The following is a 24,580-nucleotide window of genomic DNA, read 5'->3' on the forward strand; positions in this document are numbered from 1 at the left end:
TTCATGAAGTTATTCTCCTATTGGGAAAAGAGAAAATCACTAATGAATCTTACTAATGAATCTCACTAATGAATGTAAACCTGAGTTCAATCCCTGCGTTGGTAAGATTCTGTGGAGGAGGGCATGGCAATCCACTCGGGTACTCTTGCCTGGAGAATCCCATGGACAGAGGAGCCTGGGGGACTATAGTCCATAGGATTGCAAACAGTCAGACATGACTAAGCGACTGAGCACAGTGAATGTAAGCATCCAGAGTTAGCCAAGGGTTCTAAAGCAAAGAGGTACTTTGTCATGATTAGCACACATTTTTTTTTTTTTTTTGGTTCAAAAATGCTATGAAGATGAAGAAATACAGTTCTCCTGAGGAAAACGGAAAGGCTAAAGGGCAATAAGAAAGGAGATTATAAAGAGTATGTGCAAGCAGAAAAGAATAAACTTTCCAGAGATGCAGTGAACCAAGCTGAGAGAATGGAAAGACAGAGATGAAACACACCACCCCTCAGAGAAAATGAGGTGAAAGGAGAGAACGTGAGAAGGAGATATCCTCCCCAGGGCACGAAGCAATGCATTCCAGAGTGGGTCAATGGGCGTGGAATGGGGGGGGGGATGAGGGAGCAGAAATGCCACATCATTCAAATACACAAGATGTTTCATCCTTAGGACGTTCCTCTGTAGTCTCTCTGAAAAGTTAGTTCTATGATTTAGACAAATATGTCTCAATTTAATAAAATTATCTTTATAATTGAGTTCTAGAAGACTAATTGGAAGGAGAGATGTAAGGGTGTAATTGATACTTTATTATTAAGAGAGAGTGGTTAAGGCATCCAACTTGAACTGCCTCTATACACAGCAATGTTTCTTCCCACTTATCCAGCCCTGGTCACTGTGTCTTGCCTGCTGTTCTGTTCAGACAGCTTGGCCATGTCCCTCTCTGGTGTCATCATTGGTTCTCTTATGTCTCTCATCCTTTGTCCCCATAAGTCTGTCAGAATGACCCAGAGCCAACACACTAGTCCCCTGCTGCATAGAGGGATGGAGCATCTTCCTGATGGCATGAAGGAGACTACATTTTTCCAGTAGAGAAGGAATTAACAGTGGCTTTTAGACATTCTGGCATCAGGGTCTTTGCTTGGTGGAATGTGGTAGATACAGTTCATGGATTTCTATTTTGTTCTTTTGCTTTTTCAAAATTTTAACCCAAGTGTTATGAATTTTGAGGGGTATGACATGGTGTTTTCAAGGGAGGCAGAAAGATGCAGGATTGTGTTGCAAAATAGTTGCAAAACTATCTCCAGCACTTCCTGATTAGATTTATCACAGATAAGGAGGTCTGCCTATTTGCAAGATGAGGTTAAAGTTCAAAGAAGCAAGTGCATAATGGGGTCACTTTTCCTTTCTTTCTTTTTTGATATATACCCATGTGTATATGGTGGGGTGGGGTTGGGGGCTTCCCTGATGGCTCAGATGGTAGAGTCTGCCTGCAATGCAGGAAACTAGGGTTCGATCCCTGGGTCAGGAAGATCTCGTGGGGAAGGGAATGGCAACCCACTCCAGTATTCTTGCTTGGAGAATCCCATGGACAGGAGCGTGGAAGGCTACAGTCCATGGGGTCACACAGAGTTGAACATGACTGAGCGAAACACACACGTGTATATGTGTATGCAGGCATGCTGTCTTCAGAGGGGAGGACTCTGGACACCTTTTGTTTTGGGAAACAATTTAGCCACAAGAGAGACTGGATCATATGGTTTCAAAGAATAACATATGTTTGATGTTACATTTAAAACACGTTTATTTTAAATATCCATCTGTCAGCCACAAGCCCATGGAAATCTTACAACTGCTAAGTCAAGAGAGGCCCCCTATCTAAAATTTAAATGCAAATAAGTCTTCCTGTGTCGAATAAGTACCAGAAAAAGATGGAGGGAGAGTTGACACAGTTAGCTTCTTAGCATCTGGGCCCCCAAGGTTTTCAAGGGGAACAGTAGAAAGTTATTCCCTACAAAACTTAAATGAAGCATAAATTAAACTCTGCAGATGCAATTATTTCTCTTTACGGTCCAAGGCACCAGCTGGGTAGGCTCAAGAGCCATTTGGTGCTCAGGGGGCAGTTTGCCAGGCTGTCTCTTCTCTGTTTGCTGCCACTCACACCAAGTGCTGAAGGACATGGTTAAGATGCTGAAACCACCACCCTCTTCCTCCTTACTTCAGTAGTTGAAAAAATACTTTAAAAACTGTTGCCATTTTTGTTTGTGGAAAACATACCTGATCACATTATTCTAATCTTTTTTTCAGTAACAGAATTATTCTATTCAGCAGCTTAGAAAATAAGACAGGCAACAGAAAAAGTAATAACTTACTTTTTAAAACAGAAAGCAACAAAAAAAACCTAAGTGCTATATAGCAGATACTCTATCAACAAAACAAAATCTGTCTCTAGAGGGATAATACAAATATGGCTTTCTTGGGCATATTCTGAAAAATTCAGTATTTTTATAAGTTTTATCTGTAATCACTTTATAAATTTCTGATCACTTGGTTTTGATTCTTCTCTAACTGGAAGTATAACAAGTCAGTTCCTTTACAAGCAGAGAAGCGCCAGGCTGCCACATTGAACAGTGTGGGTAACTCTGGGGTTGCTGACTAACTGCCCTGCAGGCAGGGTACCAGAAAAGCACCATAAGTAGGTGAAGAAAAGGAGGGTGCCAAATCTCTGCTTTTTAAGTGAAGACCCAGTGCTGCTGTCATGTAGAACAGAGGAGACTTCAGAGCTGCTTCAGAAGAGAACCAAGGTAGAGATTATGGTCACAGTTTGTATACAGGATTCTCTAATCATATTTTCACCTGTAGCATAGTTTACTGTGGGCCATTTTAGTCTTCATCAATTTAATATCAAATATCAAAAGTACTCATTTGGGTTACTAATTTGTTAATAGAAAATTGTGAGCAATCTTCTCCAGATATTTTTAGGGTCACTCTCCAATGCCAATAATTTTGGCTCCTGCTTTGCATTTATCCTGAGGAGGCTTAGAGATGGAGTAATTGGAGAGATTGAGATAAGTGAGGAGAATAACAGGGCCAAGTGACCACTAGTGAAGGTTTGTCCTTATAAAACAATAAACATGAGCCCAGTGTGTGCAATAGAAGCCCTGGGCTGTGTGTTTGTAAACCAGGATTAAAAATTAATGGAGCTGACAGACTCTAGGAGCTTCCAATCTGCTCTAAAAAGCTCTTCCTCAAAGATAAAAGATGTCAGGGGCCCTGGGTCTAAGCAGTGTAAATCTGTATGAACACCCATCATTACTTCATCAGAAGCTGCAGACATTGGCTTACTGCAGCTTCATGAAATTCAGTCAGTTTCCCTGATCCTTCCTATTAAATAAATGGTGTGTTGCAAGCAGTCACATTGTTCTAAACAACAACAAAAACTGAAGTGCCAAGTCTCACGTTGCTGTTCTTCAGTCACTTAGTCATGTCTGACTCTTTGCGACCCAACACACTGGAGCCCACCAGGCTGCTCTGTCCATGGAATTTCCCAGGCAAGAATGCTGGAGTGAGTTGCCATTTTCTTGTCCAAGGGATCTGCCAACCCTAGGGATCGAACCCGGGTCTCCTACTTTGGCAGGCGGATTCTTTACCACTGAGCCACCAGGAAAGCCTGCCAAGTCTCATACAGACCTAATATTACTAATTTAAACACAGTCACTATCAGATAAAGTGACAATTTCTTCCTGAGATAAAATACCTAAAGAGTCCATGTCTTCTCAGACAGCCGAGAATCTCTGTTATCTCCTTATCAGAGGGGTCTACTCTTGACTTGTCTGAAACAGCCTTGAATCCAGGAAAGGCTCATCTGAATGTCTGAGTTAACGTCTGAGCCTGCCTGACATGAAACACTCTTCCCTGGACAGCTCGTCAGCTCTTCTACAAAAGGTGAGTCCAGTGGGACTCAAATAACAATGGACATGGGGAAGATGCAAATATAGTTCTGAAATGGTGTTCATGATACTGGATAGTCGATACTTCTGATATTAAAAATAAGATGTTTTTGGAACATACACCATCTTTTACAAATTTATTTCTTAATTGAAGGATAATTGCTTTACAGAATTTTGTTTTCTTGTCAAGCATCAACATGAATCAGCCACAGGGAATATACACCATCTTAATTAGCTTAGAGGTAACTCCAAAGAATGAATGAAGACCAGAGAAAGACTTACTTAATTGTTCATATAAACGTTACTTTCCTTAAGATTGCAAGAGAGAAAATTTCTTTCTGAAATATTTGCCTGGGAACTGAGAATAATCCATCTGCTTGTGCCTACTTCTTGCCAGAGGGATGGTCTCAAAAAGTTATTATATAAAGTTATTGGTGGTGGGGAGAGTGGAGAGATGTGGGAATTGAATTATTATAAAGAAATATCTTTCAGAAAAGTGGGGCTAAACATTCAATTGTATAACTTGAATGAACAAAGACATTTAAAATCTTCATTTTAAGGGAACACTCAGGAGAAGGAAATGGCAACCCACTCCAGTGTTCTTGCCTGGAGAATCCCAGGGACGCGGGAGCCTGGTGGGCTGCCGTCTATGGGGTCACACAGAGTCGGACACGACTGAAGTGGCTTAGCAGCAGCAGCAGCAACAGGGGGTAGGGGGAGGTGAAGGAACAGAGGGTTAGAAATGGAGAAGTTTTGTTTCTATCTGGTCTATTTATTGAACAACTATTATGCTCTAGGCATTGCCAGCTTGGGTTTCTACATGGGGTTCATCTCTCCTGCATGTTTTTTGTACTGTGGCATCTTCCATTAATATATGCTCGGTCAGGTCTGACTCTTTGAGGCCAGACTCTTCTGTCCATGGAATTTTCCAGGCAAGGATACTGGAGTGGGTTGCCATTTCCAACTCCAGGGCATCTTCCTGACCCAGAGATTGGACTCATGTCTCTTGTGCCTCCTGCATTGACAAGCATATTCTTTACCGCTAGCGCCAACTGAGAAGCCCCTTCCACTAATATCCACCACTGTAAATTCATAAATGAAAATTCAGGAGTTTGAGCATCCTTTCCTAATCCAACTAAGGGAGCCTGTGGTAGGGAGTGAGAAAACCAGGAGACACGGATTACAGTCTGGTTTTGCCAGAGACCATAAAACCTTGGACCAAATTATTGAATCTCTCTGGGCCCTGATTTTTCTTAACTGTAATATAAAGGAACTGGAAGTTACAGACTGCAATTCTCAAACTATGGAGTTTTGGCAAAGGGTCCATGAGTCTACATGAAGTTCTGTTTACCATACCCATGAGAGCAAACATATGTATTTCCACTTTGCAAATGTGTTGAGATGTTCTATGATTAAGAAAATGAAAACTTACTGAATGCATTCAAAAACTATGTATCTGCCCAATCAGAAGATGTTAAAAGCATGAGGTCATGCAGGTATTCATGAATAAATTAAGAAGGGGTCTTCATATTAGACAACATTGGGATCCACCCAATTACATGACAGAGAAGATCTCAATATTGTTTCATTGCTACTCTTGAAACTCCACTGTGAAAGGAAAGATTCTCGTTTCAGGCAAGAGTTGAAAGTGTTTTCCCTTCACTAACACTTTTAATCCTCAGCATCCACATTCTAAGTCAGAATGGCAACTTGTGAGACACTCTCAATGTACCTTCATTTGAAGAGCAGTATCAGGTTTCTACCAAGCAATCAAATGGCATTTTTGTCTAACGGTGTACATTTGGCAAGACTTGTTGAGGTGAAGTCTAAGATAAAGCAAAATGGCCCATTCAGGGATCTGATTTTGGTTTAAAGACATTTTATTACCTTCATGAAAAGAACAGTGATGTAATTATTGAATGATAAGTAACTTGGTCACATCAAAATAGGACTTGATGGCAAAACTAAGAATTTAAATCTTTGCACCCAATATAAAGTAGCTCCCATTCCTAGAATGTAGCATGTCTTAGCAGAAAATATAACTGGCCCTTGAACAATGCAGGGATTAGCATCACTGACCCTCTACACAGTAAAATTCACATACCTTATGGTTAGCTCTCCATGTATATTGCTCCTCCATATCTGTGGTTTTTAGCACCCAGGGATTCAACCAACTGTGGATTCTGTTGTTCTACAGTATTTACTATTGGAAAAAAACTGCATGTAAGTGGACTGAAAAGTTTACACCCATGTTGTTCAAGGGTCAACTGTAGAACGAAATCCTGAAACGGTTGCCCCAAAGAACAAGTATCCAGAGGTGGGTCTGTTTGGCAGGTAAGTTGACAACCATGTGACTAACGATGACTTCTGAGCAATCCAGGATGAGGACAGCAGACCTGTACATGCAAGTGCCCATTAGAAATGGCATCTTTAGAAAGAGAGATGAATGGTGTGTCTGCGTGTACACATATCTGCATGTGTACTTGTGAAATAAGGGGTTTCAAACAAACTCTGTGTGTCTGCTGTGGTTTGGGGGCAGTTCAAGACACCACATGGTATCCTCATCTGTGGGGTTTCTTTCTAGTGGAAGGAACAAATCGGTGGGTGTATTTCCTTCCCTTTTTATAATGTTTCTGTGCCAGCTCCCAACTGCTTTTCATTTAATATTACCAGATCCCTTTTCTTTTTCGGATCCAAGTCCAATTTGTGCAAGGAAGTAAAGACAGCTGTTACCAAACTGCCTTGGAGATGATCAGAAAGACTAGATTCCAACTTCTGACATTTCCTGGATATCTACCTTAATTTGTCCATAATACCCAGACACAAGAACTTTTCCCCTATTTATATTCAAAGCTATGGTAAAGTGAATGTGCTTTCCAACAAAAATATGCCTATGAACATCTTTCTTTTTATTTTGGCTTATAGTCACCCAAATCTTACATCATTCAGGTATGACCTAAATAAAAAACTTATGATTATACAGTGAAAGTGAGAAATAGATTCAAGGGATTAGATCTAAATAGACAGAGTGTCTGATGAACTATGGATGGAGGTTCATGACATTGTACAGGAGGCAGTGATCAAGACCATCCCTAAGAAAAAGAAATGCAAAAAGGCAAGATGCTTGTCTGAGGAGGCCTTATAAATAGCTGTGAAAAGAAAAGTCAAAAGCAAAGGAGAAAAGGAAAGATATACCCACTTGAATGCAGATTTCCAAAGAATAGCAAGGAGAGATAAGAAAGCCTTTCTCAGTGATCAATATAAAGAAATAGAGGAAAACAATAGAATGAGAAAGACTAGAGATCTCTTTTAAGAAAATCAGAGATACCAAGGGAACATTTCATGCAAAGATGGGCACAATAAAGGATAGAAATAGTATGGACCTAACAGAAGAGGAAGATACTAAGAAGAGGTGGCAAGAATACACAGAACTATACAAAAAACATCTTCATGACCCAGAAAATCATGATGGTGTGATCACTCACCTAGAGCCAGACATACTGGAATGTGAAGTCAAGTGGGCTTCACCAAGCACCACCAAGAACAAAGCTAGTGGAGGTGATGGAATTCCAGTGGAGCTATTTCAAACCCTTAAAGATGATGTTATGAAAGTGCTGCACTCAATATGCCAAAAATTTGGAAAACTAGCAGTGGCCACAGGACTGGAAAAGGTTAGTTTTCGTTCCAATCCCTAAGAAAGGCAATGCCAAAAAATGCTCAAACTACCACACAATTGTACTCAACTCACACGCTAGTAAAGTAATGCTCAAAATTCTCCAAGCCAGGCTTCAACAGTATGTGAACCATGAACTCCCAGATGTTCAAGCTGGTTTTAGAAAAGGCAGAGGAACCAGAGATCAAATTGCCAACATCCACAGGATCATCAAAAAAGCAAGAGAGTTCCAGAAAAACATCTATTTCTGCTTTATTGACTATGCCAAAGCCTTTGACTGTGTGGATCACAACAAACTGTAGAAAATTCTGAAAGAGATGGGAATACCAGACCACTTGAGTGCCTCTTGAGAAACCTGTATGCAGGTCAGGAAGCAACAGTTAGAACTGGACATGGAACAACAGACTGGTTCCAAATCAGGAAAGGAGTACGTCAAGGCTGTATATTGTCGCCCTGCTTATATAACTTATATGTAGAGTACATCATGAGAAATGCTGGGCTGGATAAAGCACAAGCTGGAATCAAGATTGCCGGGAGAAAGATTCAAATTCATTGGAAGGACTGATGATGAAGCTGAAACTCTAATACTTTGGCCACCTGATGCGAAGAACTGACTCATTTGAAAAGACCCTGATGCTGGGAAAGATTGAGGGTAGGAGAAGGGGACAACAGAGGATGAGATGGTTGGATGGCATCACCAACTCAATGGACATGAGTTTGAGTAAACTCTCGGAGTTGGTGATGGACAGGGAGGCCTGGTGTGCTGTAGTGCATGGGGTCGCTAAGAGTCGGACACGACTGAGCAACTGAACTGAACTGAACTGAAATCTTACAAATATTAAAGACAGAAATAAGTTTTCTCTCCTTCTGAGTAAATGTTATACCTGGGCAGTGTTAAACTTGTCAAGCCCTTTTTGAAATTGAATCTCAAAAATGCCAGCTTAGACATCTGAATAGAAACTTACTGATTTTCCCCCATGAGGAAGTATGTGTAAATCACTCAGTCATCTCTGACTCTCTGACCCCATGGGCTATAGCCCACTAGGCTCCTCTGTCCATGGAATTCTCCAGGTAAGAACACTGGAGTGGATAGCCATTCCCCTCTCCAAGGGATCTTCCCAAACCAGGGACTGAACCCATCTCCGGCATTGCAGGTGGATCCTTTACTGTCTGAGCCACCAGGAGAAAGTTATTAGGTAGTTTCAATTGAATAAAATGGCTGTTTCCTATCTAATAGATACAGCTCTATCTTCTATGAGCTTCTATTCTAAAAGCTGTTTTCAAACTTTAGGAAATTCATTTCAGGTCATTTTTAGGGGCTATAACAAGGAGAATGAGTCTTTATGATTACTCTGCTTCAGTATAAGTTAGATTACATTCTATGAGACAACAGAATGGCAATATTATCATACACATTATGTTACTGAATAAACAATGAAGATGACCTTGTAGCTGAAGGACTACTTTCAGATTTCTAAATGGAAGTTTTATTTTTTGCTGTGCAATGCCTCAACAAATCCACCCCTCTCCTTTCTGTGTATAAGCTAAGACCCATGTAAACTTCTTCCTTGTTTGATTTACAGACATGCATACCTTTCTGGGAAATGATTATTACTGTTACATATAAAATTAATAGTAAACATGTTTTTCTATGTTTATAATTTGCCCCTCATAAAAAAAGGAGGGGGTGGTGAATACATATGCCTTTACTGCTCCTCTCTGTCAATTACAATCTCTATGTCAGGAAAGCTGAGTTTGCAGAAATCATTTTAGAGGAAGCAATTCTGAATTTAACTAGCATAGAACTGCACACAAGAGAATGGAATGGCTGATTACTAGGAAATGATTCAGAAAAAAAAATTTAATTAAAAAAAGTGTTTGAGTACCATAGAAGCCAATGATATGAATTCCACTTGCAGTACCTCACAGCCTCACCTACAAACTATTATCACTGCACAAGGTAAGTCATCGTAAAACATGGTAAAAGTATTACTGTAGAAGACTAGTAAAGAACCACCTCAGAGGTCTCTCATTATGTACCACAAAAGAACTGAGCTCTCTGATGGCTCAATGGGTAAAGAATCTGCCTGTAATACAGGAGACGTGGGTTTGATTCCTGGATCTGGAAGATCTCCTGGAGGAAGGCATGGCAACCCACTCCAGTATTTTTGCCTGGAAAATCCCACGAACAGAAGAGCGTGGGGGCTACAGTCCATGGGGTCGCAAAGAGTTGGACACGATTCAGCGACTAAGCACAGCACAGGAAAGAACTGAATTGAAGACAGAAACACCTAAAAATGAAAGAAAATACTCAAACACACTTTTTATGAAGACTGCACGGAAAACTGTAAATGGAGATGATTAGGGATATGGATAGGAGCCAGTGAGTTAATGGAAAACCAAAATATCATATTAAATTAGAAGCTGCTAATTTACTTCAAGGAAACCTTGAATCTTTTCTCCATATGATCCCATTAGAAACTCCCATGCCTGATCCTTGTGGCTAGAGAAAGGCTATTTAACTTCACATTTTTAGAAATCCAACTGTCACTACTTAAAGTACCTGAAAATTTATTAGTCTTAATGCTTTTCCCCCTTCTACCACAAGGGCGTAGGACCTCTAAGAGTCATGAATTTCACTTCTAAATGACTATGCCAACATGTTGCAAAGCTACAAACTAATATTAGTTAGTACTAACACAAAAACACATAATCAATGTAATAAAGAATCAAACAGTATAGTGGGGCAGGGATGGCCTTTTCAATAAAAGGTGCCAGGTTCACTGCATATCAATGTGGAAAAAAAGGAATCTCGACTCCCTACCTTACACCATTCAAAAACAAAAGCAAACAAACAGAAACTCCAATAGACTAAAGAGCTAAATGGGAAAGGCAAAATAAAGGGTTTAATGGAAATCATAGACAAATATAATAATAAACTTGGGTAAACAAGCATTTTGTAAATAGAAAACTAAAAGTATTAACCATAAAGGAAAGAATCAATGAATTGTACTAGGCTAAAAGGGAATATCAAGCCATCAAAAGGCACTGATAAGCAAGTAAAAAGGAGACCAGACTGTGAGACAATACAGACCACACACACACCCTATAAAGGTCTCATATACAAAACAACTGCAAGTCAAAGACAGAGAATTTGAACAGAAAAAAATGTCAAAATACTTGAATAGGCACTTCACAAAAGATGATAAGCAAATGGACAATATTGAAAAGGTGTTTGGGTTCCTTAGTCACCAGGAAAATTTGAATTAAAGATCCATCAGAAGGATCAAAGTGAAAATGACGGCCAACACCCAGTATGGCAAGGATGTGGTGCAACCATGACCTCGTGCGCTACTGGGGAGAGTATAAACTGGTGCCGATTCTTTGTAAGACAGTTTGACGGAATCTAATAAAGCTGGACACATGCTTACCTATGAACCAGCAGCTCTATTCCTAGGTATATAACCAGCAGAAATGTATAGATATTCACCAAAAGATGTTCATAGGAATGTTTGCAGCAGCACTATGAGTAACAGCCAAATGCCCATCACAGCAGCATGGATTACAAAAGTGCTGTCTACTCACATGATGAAATATCATACAGCCAGGAGAACAAACTTTAGCTACATTCAATAATATAAATGAATCCCACAATTATACCTTCCCCAACTTATGACAGGATTACATTCCTGATAAACCCCATTGTAAGCTGAAAATTCCGTAATCCAAAGGTGCATTTAATACACCTAACCCACCAAACAGGGTAGCTTAGCCTAGCCTGCCTGAAACATGCTCAGAACACGTACATTAACCTACAGTTGGGCAAAGTCATTTAAAACAAAGCCCGTTTTATAATAAAGTGCTGAACATCCCATGTGATTTACTGAATGCTACACTGAAAGTGAAAAACAGAAAGTTGTCTGGGCACAGAATGGTCATACGTGTATCAGCTGTTTCCCCTTGTGATCTCGGTACTGACAAAGAGCTGCTGCCACTGCCCAGAATCACAGGAGCATCTCAGGCCCAGGGAAAGACCAAAACCCAAAATTTGAAGTCGTTTGAATGAAAGAGGCCAGAAAGAAGAGAATATATTGGATGATTCTATTTATAGGAAGCAAATAAAAAAAGGTCTAAATTAAAACACAATACTAGACAACAAAACAAAATTACTTTTGCAAGGGATGACTGGGATGCAGGAATTTTCTGGGTGCTATCTTTGGGGTGCTTCTTTCTTGGGTGCTAGTTATATGGACGTGTTCACTTGGTAAAAAATTCTTGGAAAGGTCCATTTCTGGTTTGTATATATTTCTGATGTGTATATCATTAAAAAAATATATTTTTAAAGAGAATATGCCAGATCCATTAATTGGTACGAGAAAGAAAAGAAGCAAAAAAAAAAAAAGAAGTTGGAGTGAAATGACTTAAGAGAATATTCTTAAAAGTCCTCATCACAAGAATTGAGAGGTGATGAATGTTAACTAAATTTACTGTGATAATTTCACAATAACACATATAGCAAATCATTATGTTGTATACCTAAAACTACCTGGAGGAGGAAATGGTAACCCACTCCAGTATCCTTGCCTGGAGAACCCCACGGACAGAGGAGCCTGGCGGGCTCTATAGTCCATGGGGTTGCAGAGTCAGATGCGACTGAGCATGCACACACACCTAAAACTAAGTGTCAATCATATCTCAAAACTGGCTTAAAAAAAAAAACATTAAAAAACTAACTGCAATGAAAAGGTAACTGGCTGATCTATTTCTTTTCTCAGTACTGCCAGGCCTTTTGGTGAATACGGAATTAAATTCTGTTCCCAGTTTTCTCCTTAAACACTGAGAAGCTGAAACTATTTTCCTTACAAAGTTAGAATTTTGTTGAATTTTATGAAATTGAGCAGTGGGATCTGGCCACCATGTCAGCAAAAAAAAAAAAAAAAAGTTAATGAGGAAGAGATTGTGGTTTACGCTCTACTGTGTGTGATTAACTCCAGATTTTGAAAACGATCTTCAAACCTAAGAGAACAAAGCAAACAACTTCAAGATTTGGAAGAAAACAACTGAAAAAGAATGAATTTTCTACCAAATGGCTATTGGAATACAAGCTGATGAGACTATAAAGTGTCAGCTCGTCAAGACTGAGGCTTCCTATGGTTCAGCTAGGCAAACCCTGAGAATGAAAGCACAGAGAATGGAACTGTTAACATGAGATCCAAAGAAAGAGCCCCTCCAATAATAACATAGCTCCTCAACATTAAATCTTCAAATGGAAAATGAAAACTCACAGCTGCTTTTCTCACTAGAAGGAAAGAAGAGCAGAATACTGCCCTTCCTTTTCATGAATTTGAGTACTGCAGTATTAATGGAAAAACAATGCCCAGTTAAAAAACAAAGGCTCCTACTACAATGTCTTTTGGCAAAAGAATAGACCATTACGGAATTTACCAGCAACTTACACCATTTCAAAAAGCGCTTGCTATTTGAACATCTTAGGGCCTAAACTACCTTACCTAATACACGAAAAACAGCATACAAAGAGAGAAAAAAAAAACCCAAATGCTGTTTTCTATTATATGTAGCTTCAAAGAATTTTAAACCATGCTGTAATTATCATAATTATACTCAATTACATGAACTTGAGAGTTCTCACTCAGCATATTACTTGAAATGCCATGATAATAAAACCATTTATTCTCTTAGATTTCAGCCAATCAATTCTAAGGATGTGCCCAGGTCTCAGAACCCTTGGCCCTGGCCTTGCTATTACAGACAGGCCCCGTATCCCCTGGAGTACGAGCAAAGGCACTCAAACTGCAGCTGAAGGCCTTCCATTTGAGTATTGGGTCCAAGTTATTATCCGAGTATGAAATCACAAAGCTGTATCCAGCCTTTAAGTCGGTAACTTCCCCAAGTTCCTTTCTTGCCTGCGGTAGATGGATGTCAAAGTCAAGGGTAACTGCATCAACAATGTGGAAACTCGGCAATATCATGGTCTGATGTTTGGTCCTCACTGCCTGGTTACTTTTTTCAAGCATAACATCTACAAGACACTCCAGGGGCCGGGCAACCAAGTGGTGGTTGGGAATAAGTTAGAGCTGTGTTACTAGGGTACACAGGAAATCTGGAGTGCCACCTGTACTTTAATTCTCCACTGCAGGACAGTGACAGAACTTCAGACACACAAATCTCGGATGCTCACCTGCTACAGTAGGTAACAGTACGGCTTATCAGTAATGTCTAGTTAGGTAGGACATAGGTGAGCAGCACAGGCCAGTCTGGCCAACAATGCTGTGCCCTGAGAGCTTCCATTCAGGAAACAACCTAACGATGATCAGCAGGGGACTGGATAAATAAAGTATAGTGCATCCATACAACGGAAGACTATATGGTACAAAGAATGAAGACTGAAAAAGGCAAAGTAAAGAACAATACCTATAACATATTAGCTTTTGTCTACTAAAGCAGGAAGAAGGTAAGAATCTCTATTTTTATTTCCTCTTGTAAGCATATGCATAAAGTAAAGTAAAAGAAAGATTGGGAAAGACTGAAGGCAAAAGCAGACGAGGGGAGCAAAGGGTGAGAGATAGATAGCACCACCGATTCAATGGACAGCAATGTGAGCAAACTCCGGGAGATAGTGAAGGACAGAGGAGCCTGGTGTGCAGCAGTCCATGGGGTTGCAAAGAGCTGGACACGACTTAGCAACTTAACAACAAAGTAAAGCAAAACCAACTGAAAACTATAGTTAACTTTTCAGGAAGGCATAGGAACTGAGCAAATGATGGGATGGAAAATCTGTGTTATATGTCTTTTCATACTTCTTTTTATGTCAAACAATGGGAATGTATCACATATTTTTTAAAGCATTAAAAAAAAAACCCCACCTCTCAGTTCCAAATTTCTACTCACCTATTTCAGGAATAATCAATCTACCACTTTAGATACATGTTGGAAAAGACTAAAAGAAAGCAATTATATCTTCTACTTGAACCAATAAGCACAAAGGCTTTTGAGGATTTTTTTACAGCAACAACTTTTTTAAGTACAAAAGTTAAAAGAAAATCCCCAGAAAAATAGTTTCAATGACTGCTTCTGGTTTATAAAAGGTAAGTGAAATTCAATTACACAGAGAACATGTAATGTTTGGATTGTAAAGCCTTTCCGTGCGATAATACATTGACACACAACTTAAGAAAATAGCTTGAAATACAAAAATACAATTGTGATCCAGGAATGGCACCAAATTAGAACAGTTTTATTATTTAACATACCAATGTATATACATTATCCTCCCAAATAGGAAACAATTTTGATTCCAAAGTTTAAAATGTGATTTCCAAAATGAATCCTAACTATAAATTTTGGGGTAAAAATAGTCCTGCAAATTAACACACATCATTTTGATCCTTGACTAAAATATGCATCCTGTACTAATCACTTCTCTCATACAAAATGTATATTACAAATAAAACTTTCAAAACAGATCTCAGATGTTTACTGCATATCATAGAGAATGCTTACCACCATCTGAAAGGCTTTAAGTCCTTCCCTTTATTAGATGTTTAAAACAGATACTCAAATCTGGATGAAAACAACACTCTGCAGGTATTAGCATATCTAGGATCATATATGATGCTTATCAGAAAAAGGAATATATAACTTTGCTGGACTGCTTCTGTTACTTTTTCTAAAATAAGAATTACTCTTTCCTACTGTTTTAAAAGCAATGATAAGAGATGTGAACAAATTAAAAGTCCTGTTCAAATGTCAGTTTTCTCTTTTCAAACAGAAACCACATGTAGAGGCATTTTTACTCAGTCATATATTTCTACTTCCTAGGACCAGCCCTTCTTGAAGTATATATTGTTAAAGACCATCCTACAGGGTTCCTAATGAACGCTGTCCATTATCGCCAGTAACTGTTCTCGTCTCAGCATTTTCAAACTCTCTTAGCTCTGGTAAAGCCAGCACAAACCAGCCAGAACACAATGGCCTTAAGGGGAAAAAAAGGGGGGGAGCCTACTAATAAGTTTTTGTATCGCCTAGTACAGTGCCTAGCACAGAGTAGGCATTCAATAAATAGGTGACGCATGGATGCACTATCTTTTAAGACCGTTTCCTACACTTAGATGTATTAATGATTTATGAGTAATATGTTGCATTAGGGCACACAAATCTAACATGATGACTAAACAAAGAACACACATGACATGGCGGAGATACTGTTAGCGTCTACAATTCCGTCCCAGGGCAGCATGTGTACTTTAAGGGTTAAAACTATTCCAATAATAAGAATTGATTAGTCAAATATTTTTATTTTGCCAAGGGACTCTAACAGTATTAACCTTTGGCAATTCCCCAACATACAATGAACTCCAAACAAAACAAAACCAAATTGCACTGTTACAAAGAAACGAGTCCATGGAAGCAGAGAGGAGGCGCCAGTTAAGGGACAGCAACTTCAAGGAGGCGGTTGTTTTTTCGCTTGCACGTTGGGACACTCCCGTTTTTCTGGTTGCCCTGAATAAACTTCACGCACACTTTGTCCTGCCTGAACTGCACCAGGAACCTAGGAGGAAACAATAAGACAAACTAAAGAAAAGTACACACAGAACAGCTGATGATTACATGAACACTAGCCTTTGTTTTTTAATGGATATTTACCTTGACAAGTATTCCCCTTTCCATCAGCCCTTCCAGCCCAGAGGATTATACCCCCAGGCATTACATTGCCTTTTGCTTCCAACGGCCACCGTTTAGCCCTAAGTAAACCAAGTTCATTAGCTCATCATACTCCTATCCAGTAAGAAGGACTATGAATATCCACATTTGGAATATTAATAGAAAGACAAACATGCTATTTTCCCCATTTTTATCCACTTCTGCATAGCAAAAATAGTAAAATTATCAACAAATTGAGAAAATGAAATGCAGAAATAACAGAGAACAGGTCCAGAGACACTCCAGACTATGGTTTCCAAATATTGGATATTTACACACTTCCTACACTACTTTTTTTATATCTATACACTAAATAACTGTGTTTTAAAATAGCTATGACCTACAGAATAAAAATGATGAAATCATAAGTCTGATCTGCCAGTTATATTTTTAATATCCATTTAAATATATGTATACACACACATATGTCATTATAAAAATTTAAAAATCTATCATGTACACCTAAAGACACCTCTTATCCTACCAGTGGTACAAGCAGTACACTGTGGGAAACGGTATTTTAGTTCAAATCTTTCCTTTCACAGACCAAGAGCAGTCAGGCATTTGCCCACAAGACTATTTGTCACAGCTTCCTACAAGAGACATATGACTGGCTTCCCCCTGGGCTGGGTGCTGTGAGGAACAGGCACTGCAGGTACGAAATGAGGTCTCTGAGGCATCACCGGGGAGGCATACGGGCAGCGTGGCTGTCCTGGAACCCAGGCTTTCCCAGCTCTTTTCTCTCTACCATCAGAATCAGTATAGCATTACCATGTTTTCAGTGTGTTTCTCAGGGAACTGTTTCTGAGTTACTGGTGTATAATTAAATGAGTCAGTCTAAAAAGCATGTGGTAGGTCACATGTTCACTGGCACCCACGATAGCTCTGCTCTGTACACGTCAGTCTCTGCTTCAAGGTCTAAAGAGCCCATGTTTCGCAAACTTTATGCACTGGAGTGAAATGTGACACGTAAGCTTGTACTCATCGGTGGTACATCTGAGCTTTAGATGGGCTGTTTCTTTTCAACTTGAAAGCACTAAAAAAGCAGCTCTAGTTCCAAATTCACCCGCGATCTCTCTCTAGCATGCATACTTAAATCTATGTGCCTCAGAGAAAAAACAAAATCTTTTAAGTTTAACACAAATACATACATTTAAAAGATCAAATATATTTACATTTTAATTTTTAAAGACAATCTGTAGTGTAATAAATGTAGAGAGAAGTTCTTTTCCCATTAACTTAAGCATATACCAGCTGTCTCCATGTCCGCAATTCATGCCCATGATTCACTCCAGAAATAACAGTAGCTAAACCTTACCAAGTGTTTACCACGCACCACACTGTTCTTACTAAGTTACACATATTAACTCAACTTTAAAACAGTCCTATGAGGTAAGGGTACTATTATCTGTCTTTCACAGAAGAGAAAACTGAAGCCTAGCCCACAGTGAAGACATACCATCCTCCAGCAAAGAATCATGTCAGATGCATGATTTCACAGCATCAAAACCACTCACAATGTCACAGCAGACTGAGACAGGTTAGTTGTTTGCATTTAAAATATTCAGAAAAACAACTGTATAACTTAAAGGATACACATGTATGTGTGTATTACATGTATGTATGCATATATACATATATTTAAAGTATTTAATACAAAAAATTCACTTTAGTTTTCAATACTGCAGATTCATTTTTAGAAGAACTATAGATCTTGTTTAATGTTATCCTTAAAATGTAATCTATTTATAGATTGAATAGTTTGGGAATTTAAGGACTGGGGATCACAAGGCAGTCGAGTCTCTCAATGAATTTAATTCTCATGTCTACACATGCTGGTTAAAACTGCTCTAAGGAGGAAGCAGGCCTTTGGCTTTCCTCCTGTAAGCTGACATCCAGTTTATCTACAATGATTATGGAGATTGGGTTTGTTAGAATATCTACTTCTATTTCTAAAAAGGATGCACTAAGGGAGGTTTTGGTCACTGAAATGCATGCTGTTTACAACATTGGTCTGTATAGTCCACAAAAAGACATCATGGGCATGCTTGTCCATGACTCTGTAAAATTTTGTTTAAATTTAAAATGCTCACCAAAAAAGTATATAAATTTAAAATGCTCACCAAAAAAGCTGCTTAAGAACTCCCAGAGGTTATGAAGTAGAGGCTACATGGGAGCCTTGTTCTGCCACGTGGATTCCTGGGCTGCCTAGGGAGGGACTGTGGTGCTACGCAAGGTGCCATCAGCTATTTTCTTTTTATGAGACCGACCAGTAATTAGGAATAGGAGAAGGAAAGGTGTTCTGGTCTAGTTTATAATGCTACCGAATGTTTGTTTTCTTCACATGGCCACACTGAATCTTCGCTCAGACAAGCATGTTTACTGAAAACTTACACACTTAGAACATCACCCCCACCCCTTCTGTGACAAGCAGGGTCCCTTTCACCTGGAAGTCGTGTTCTGAGATCAAATGCCTCAAAGACAAACTGTGAGAGTTGCTGCTGGGGTTCTGTGCTTGACACAGCACACTGCACCCCCACAGGGCACCTCAGGAGAGTCACCATGCACAACAAGACTGCAGAAGCTCTGGGAAGCGCTGTCGTGAAGGACAGTTCACCTCTTCACAACACATCACTACTAACATCCTGCCAAGGCAGTGTTCTCAGAATGCCAGTCTGGGAAGCGCTAAAAGCAGCAATCCTTAGTGGCCTGGATGTTGGTGTGGTTTTCTCTGTAAAGATGGCCTTATGGACAGGGAGGCCTGGCGTGCTGCGATTCATGGGGTCGCAAAGAGTCGGACACGACTGAGCGACTGATCTGATCTGATTAACATAGTAAACCACATGTGAAGCTACTTCATCCATATACCAAGAAGCTTCTGCATCTGAACACAAAGAATCTTTCCAGGAGGTGTGGGAAGACCAGTCCCACTACAACAGGAGCCCAGCTTCCTGAGTTATGAAATATTTCAACTAAGAGTTTAAAGATCTAACAACCCTAACAGGTTAACATTTTAATTGATGAGAACCCAACTGGTCCATATCTTTTCTCCTAAGTCTTTATGAGAAAGGACTTGATAACAAGGAAAGTTATTTTGTTTAAATTGCAATTTCCAATATAGGGTATACATAAAAGTCAATTACCACCCCTCACCCTCTATCCCCATCTAAATACCATTCCTAGTGTACAATGAGAACAGACAGTGGACCTAAGGTTCTGTCAAACCTAGTATATCAAGGAGACCTGGTGTGGCTTACAAAGGGACAGGAATGGATATGAACTTATTTTAGAGAAACTTTTAAAAAGAGTTGAAATAAAACAGGCAGGCAAAATCTTAATTAGAAAATAAAATCATTTCCTATGCAATATGGTGATGCAAATTTTACTCCATGTCCAAGAAAGTATATATACAGACAATAAACAATCTATTGAAAAGTAATCAATTAAGTATCAATCCATATAGTAACTAAAATTCAATCCAGTGATCTCATACTGACAGATTTAATAAAGGGAGGGATGCTCCAACCTGTATGCAAATAACAGGTCTCTATAACTAGAGCCCTAATGTGAAGCCAAAAGAGCAGATTTCAGATTCACAGCAGTCTTAACACTAGTGAACCCCTGTCAACCCAGAATGCTTATTTCATAACTCTACTTTGTATGGAGAAAAAGGTATATCAAATACCTAACACATTCCCAAATGGCACTCTTGACTTCCCCCCACCCCCAAACCCCTCATTCTTCAGTGTCAACTACTGCAGTAAATGGTACCATTTTGGGCTCATGCCCGAAACCTAACACCCAATCTGTTAATAAGTTCTCTTGTTTTCCTTCAAATTACATTCAGAACCTGACTACTTTTCACAGCCTCCCACTCACACCCCTGCCTAAGCCTCGTCATCCTTACCTGACAGCTCGGAGAAGCTCCTATTTCCTCTGCTTTCACTCTTGCCTCCCTACAGTTATTCTCCACACTGCAGGCAGAGAGATCTTTGAGAACCATAAATCTAATTATGTCACATTCTTGCTCAAAACCTATAGTGGCTTTCCATCATCCTCAGTAAAATCTCAACTCTAGGCTCTACACAGACCCTGCCTCTTGCTCCAGGGTCTTCCCCTACTCCCTATTTTGCTCTAACAATGTCCACTCCTGCTTCAGGGCCTCTGCACCTGCTGCCTCTCCTGGAAGGCGTCTCCCTGGATTCCAGTTTCAATTCAAATGCCACCGCATCAAAGTGGCCTCCCTGGTCTCCCTATCAAAAATAACATCTTCTGACCTTTAATCTGCTTTTCTTTCCTCTGCCAGCATTTATTACTAACCAAAGTCACGCCACCTATTTATTATTTCATTTGTGCATATCTGTGTCCTCTATTAGGATGTCAGGCATGTGAACGTGGATACTTGGTCAGTGTCACTCGCGGCCCATCCATCACCTAGAACACATGTCGAACACATACTCGGCTCAATAAGTAGTAGCTGTAAAAATGAATGAGACCAGGTCCCTCAACTCAAACAATAAAGCTGAAACTGAAAAGACATATTCAAAAAATTCATAAACATACTCATCAGAAATTTCAATATTGAGCTTCTGTTTGGTTTGGCTGAGAGTCGTCCGATAGAGCTTGGTGGCCATTTCAATCAGGTGATCACTGCTGAAGAGAAAGTCTCCCTTACTAGCTGCTTCACAGCCCTGAAAGAACAAACCAAGAGTCAGGCTAATTGTAATTAAAGACAGCTCGGGAAGTATGTGTTTACAGGTTTGGCTGAAAACACATTCACAGTCTCTTTAAAACATCAGCTACTGGTGTCAAGTCTTCCGAATCAACAATGATGACAAGAGCAGTCATCGTTTCTTCCAACTTGCTCAGAGCACTTTAGTAAGGTCACCTAAGCCCTTGTCACCCCAAGCTGGTCGATGGACCAGAAGTACCACCAGCACCACCTGGGAGCTTGTTGGAAAAGCAGATGCTGAGTCAGGCCTGATCAAAGGCTTATGGCAGATGCTTCCACAGCGAGGCTCATGTGTGATCTGTTTGCTCGCTCAGGTTGGAACACTCACTGGCCTAACCTACAACTCATCCTGAAAGCGCTGTTCTAAAAGCTCCTCCATGATTCGGTTAAAAAAATAAGAACAGCAGCAACAACGCTTGCAACAAATATTCTAGGGCAGAGGCTCAACCTCAGCTGCACAAGGGGCTCACCTGGGGAGCTTTTGGAAAATAGGGTGCTTGTGCCCCATTCCAAGAAACTCTGATTTGGTTGGACTGGGGAAACGGCCTGTGCACCAGCATATTTTAATATATAATCGAGGTTCATAATCACCGATGAAATAATATGCTCCCTTAGGTTAAAATCCACAGTGGGGAAAACAGGCTGAACAAAGCTTATGGGTTTTTTTTTTTAAGTTCAAAATCAGTTAGATAGACTACTATCTATTAGCTAAGTATATGTCTCTATATATGTTAATATTTACTGACATCTGTTTATTCAGTGACTATTATGTGACATGTACTATGCTAAGCACTTTACATAGTTCCATTCAACCCTTATAACAACACTATTAAGTAGGTACTAATATTTTTCCTATTTTAAGAGAAGAAAAATTAGGTAGGCATATTAAAGTTTAAATACCTTGGCCAAAGTCACTGTAAAGTTAATGGCACCAATGCCAGAGTCTACAGTTTAACTGCTCAATTCAAGCCAGGCGGTCCTGGTTAAGCTGACATCAAAAAATCTTCAGGTCAAAATTATTAGGCATTGTTTTACTATAGTTGCATCCTTTAATTAAAAAACCCCCAAATTAAGTAGGGACAAGAAGACATTTACCAATTTAGGAGATACAAGAAACAACAGAAGGAAGCAAAATTTTAAATGTCTTGATATTTCTAGGCATTATCTCAAAATAATGCACATAACACTGGGTGTAAACAAAAAGCTACTCAATGAAATGAGAATTCAAGTGAACAAGTCAATAAAAGTCATTAATCTTATTTAGTTACTGAAAAACAAAGCCTGAGATTTTATGTAAGAGTGAATATAGCCCAATTTTGCAGATCAGTAAGAAGGATATATATACTTCAAGTAACAGGCATGTGGAAAATCTTAAATCAATGGCTGAGAGATTGGACCAATGCAGAAATCTTTCAGTCAAATCAATAGTTGAAGCTTTACCTCTTTGAGGTGGATGGCAAAGAAGCCATCATTTTGTGAGCTCATGGATACTTTGGTTACATCCACCAGGGGAACCTCTGACTTGATCTGTCCAGACTTTTGATCAGCAAGAAGCAGATTATTATTTGTTAAGAGGAAAATACGGGATGTACTCTACGAGAAACGAAACAAAAAAGGATATAAAACCAAAGATCAAAAACATCCCCAAATTGTCCATGTGTTTCAGGCATTAGTTATTTGTAGAAATGCACATCTTATAATAGTATTTTTCAGCCTGCACACCTATGTAAACTGAAAACACACTAAAGAACATAGACAATCTATTTCAATTTGCAAAAATTTCAGAGAATGAGCAAAATTCCACCTAAGCTTAAAGGTGAAAGAAAATAGCTTCCTTCACAGTAACTCTGCAGAGAATATGAAATGCAAAAAAATTTTTGATGTATAGCTGATTTATAATGTGTTAGTTTCAAACATACAGCAAAGTGATCCAGTTATACATACACTCTGTGTACATATTTCTTTTCCGATTCTTTCCCATTATAGATTATTACAAGACATTGAATATAGTTCCTTACAGTAGGAATTTGCTGTTTATCTATATTATATAAAGTAGTGTGTATCTGTTAACCCTATATTCTTAATGTATCCCTCCTCGCCCCTTTCCCTTTTGATAACAGTGTTTGTTTTCTCTGTCTGAGTCTTTCTACAATGCAGATTTTAACATTCAGAAAACTGTCCCAATTGAAACAACTGTCATTACAGGTCTCCAGGGTTAGCATTCTTACCTTCCCATTAGCACGGTTAATTTTGTTCACAACCTCAGCAATGATAATCTTCTCTTCAATGGCATCTTTGAGTTTCTTATACTTTGGATTCTTGTTGATTTCCAGGTAAGGCCCTTGGAATGGCTGCCCAACACTGAAGGAAAAAAGTTCCTCACATTAGAAATGGTTTCAGATGGAAGTACTACTAGAAAAAGGTAACGAGTTGGTTGATTCTGAAATTCAAACTTCATTACATTTTTGATGTGATCATGGCATTTGGTTGGGAAGACTTTGATAAAAATCTCATCACATGGAACAACCAAGACAGAAATCTGTCCCAAGAAGGACAGTCAAGACCCAGGTGCATGGCCTCATGGGAAGGAAGAGGCAATTTCTTCCAATCTGTTAATATAAAGTTAACAGCTGCCTACACAGGATTCATTAACGCCTTTAAACAGTACAGAGCAATGATAAAGAGGGCACAGATCATTATCATCTCCTGCCCCAAAGAAAATTTTCATTTTCTCACAAAGAGTAAGAAAAGCGACAGGCCTTCTAGGGGGTAGAACAGATCCAGAGCAACCACTTTAGAAGAAAACTTTGGAGCACTTAACATTACCATATAACTCTGGCTCTAAGCCGGCCATATGTGAAAGGAAAATTGGCCTCTCCTCTTAGGATATGCCCCTAAATGGACACAAGTGGCTAAGGTAAACATTCAGAATCAGAGCAGTTTTCTTCCAAACAAACTACTTCTTGCAAGAGGCACGATCATGCACCCAACATCAAGATTTCTTTTCCTAAAGACTTGTGGGATGACTTCTTCAAAGACGCCAAGAAAAAACCACGGCTTCACTTTGAGCTATAAAGTTCTGGCAATTTGCAAATGCAACTTAAAATGCTTGCATTGTGGGTGGAGGATCAGGGCAGAAAATCCACGTAGGTGGTCAGGGTTTCACAGCTCCAGGATAGGAAAGGCCGGCACCCTAAGAGCAGCTGCTTCACACAGGAGTGGGCGCGTACATGATTCCACCTCAATTAATGCTGGAGGCTCAGCACGCCACCGTCCCTGAAAACTAGTAAAACTACCCAAAGGCCTTGGCTTGATATTAACATTTTTGGGTGGTTGTTCATACTCTAACATGTTTTTAATAATACAAAGTGCTAATAGTATTAGAAATTTGTTTCTTCAAAAATGTTTTTTTTTCCCCTCCTTCCAGTTTCTAAGGAGTCATCCACAGGGAATGTTAATTAAGAAGGTTACTCTACAATTTAAAGATACATAAAGAAAATGCTGAATGAATTAAGT

General features: G+C 39.4%; 1 protein-coding gene across 12 annotated transcripts in view; it reads right to left on the minus strand.

The window, feature by feature from the left end:
* Nucleotides 1–14,845: 14,845 nt before the first annotated feature.
* The window catches only part of MYO1B (myosin IB), a 198,985-nt gene continuing 189,250 nt past the window's right edge, over nt 14,846–24,580 (minus strand). For all 12 annotated transcript variants that reach the window (XM_086348680.1, XM_086348642.1, XM_086348660.1 and 9 more), the window contains 4 exons: nt 23,293–23,425; nt 22,505–22,657; nt 20,896–21,023; nt 14,846–16,180 (listed from right to left, as the gene is read on the minus strand). In XM_086348680.1, the coding sequence (XP_086204806.1) occupies nt 16,057–16,180; nt 20,896–21,023; nt 22,505–22,657; nt 23,293–23,425 (538 nt within the window). In that variant the 3' untranslated portion in view covers nt 14,846–16,056. The remainder of the gene's footprint in view (nt 16,181–20,895; nt 21,024–22,504; nt 22,658–23,292; nt 23,426–24,580) is intronic.

The sequence above is a fragment of the Bos grunniens genome, chromosome 2 (assembly GCF_055505025.1).
Source record: "Bos grunniens cultivar Pamir isolate PY7600 chromosome 2, Bosgru_T2T1.0, whole genome shotgun sequence".
Taxonomy (NCBI): domain Eukaryota; kingdom Metazoa; phylum Chordata; class Mammalia; order Artiodactyla; family Bovidae; genus Bos; species Bos grunniens.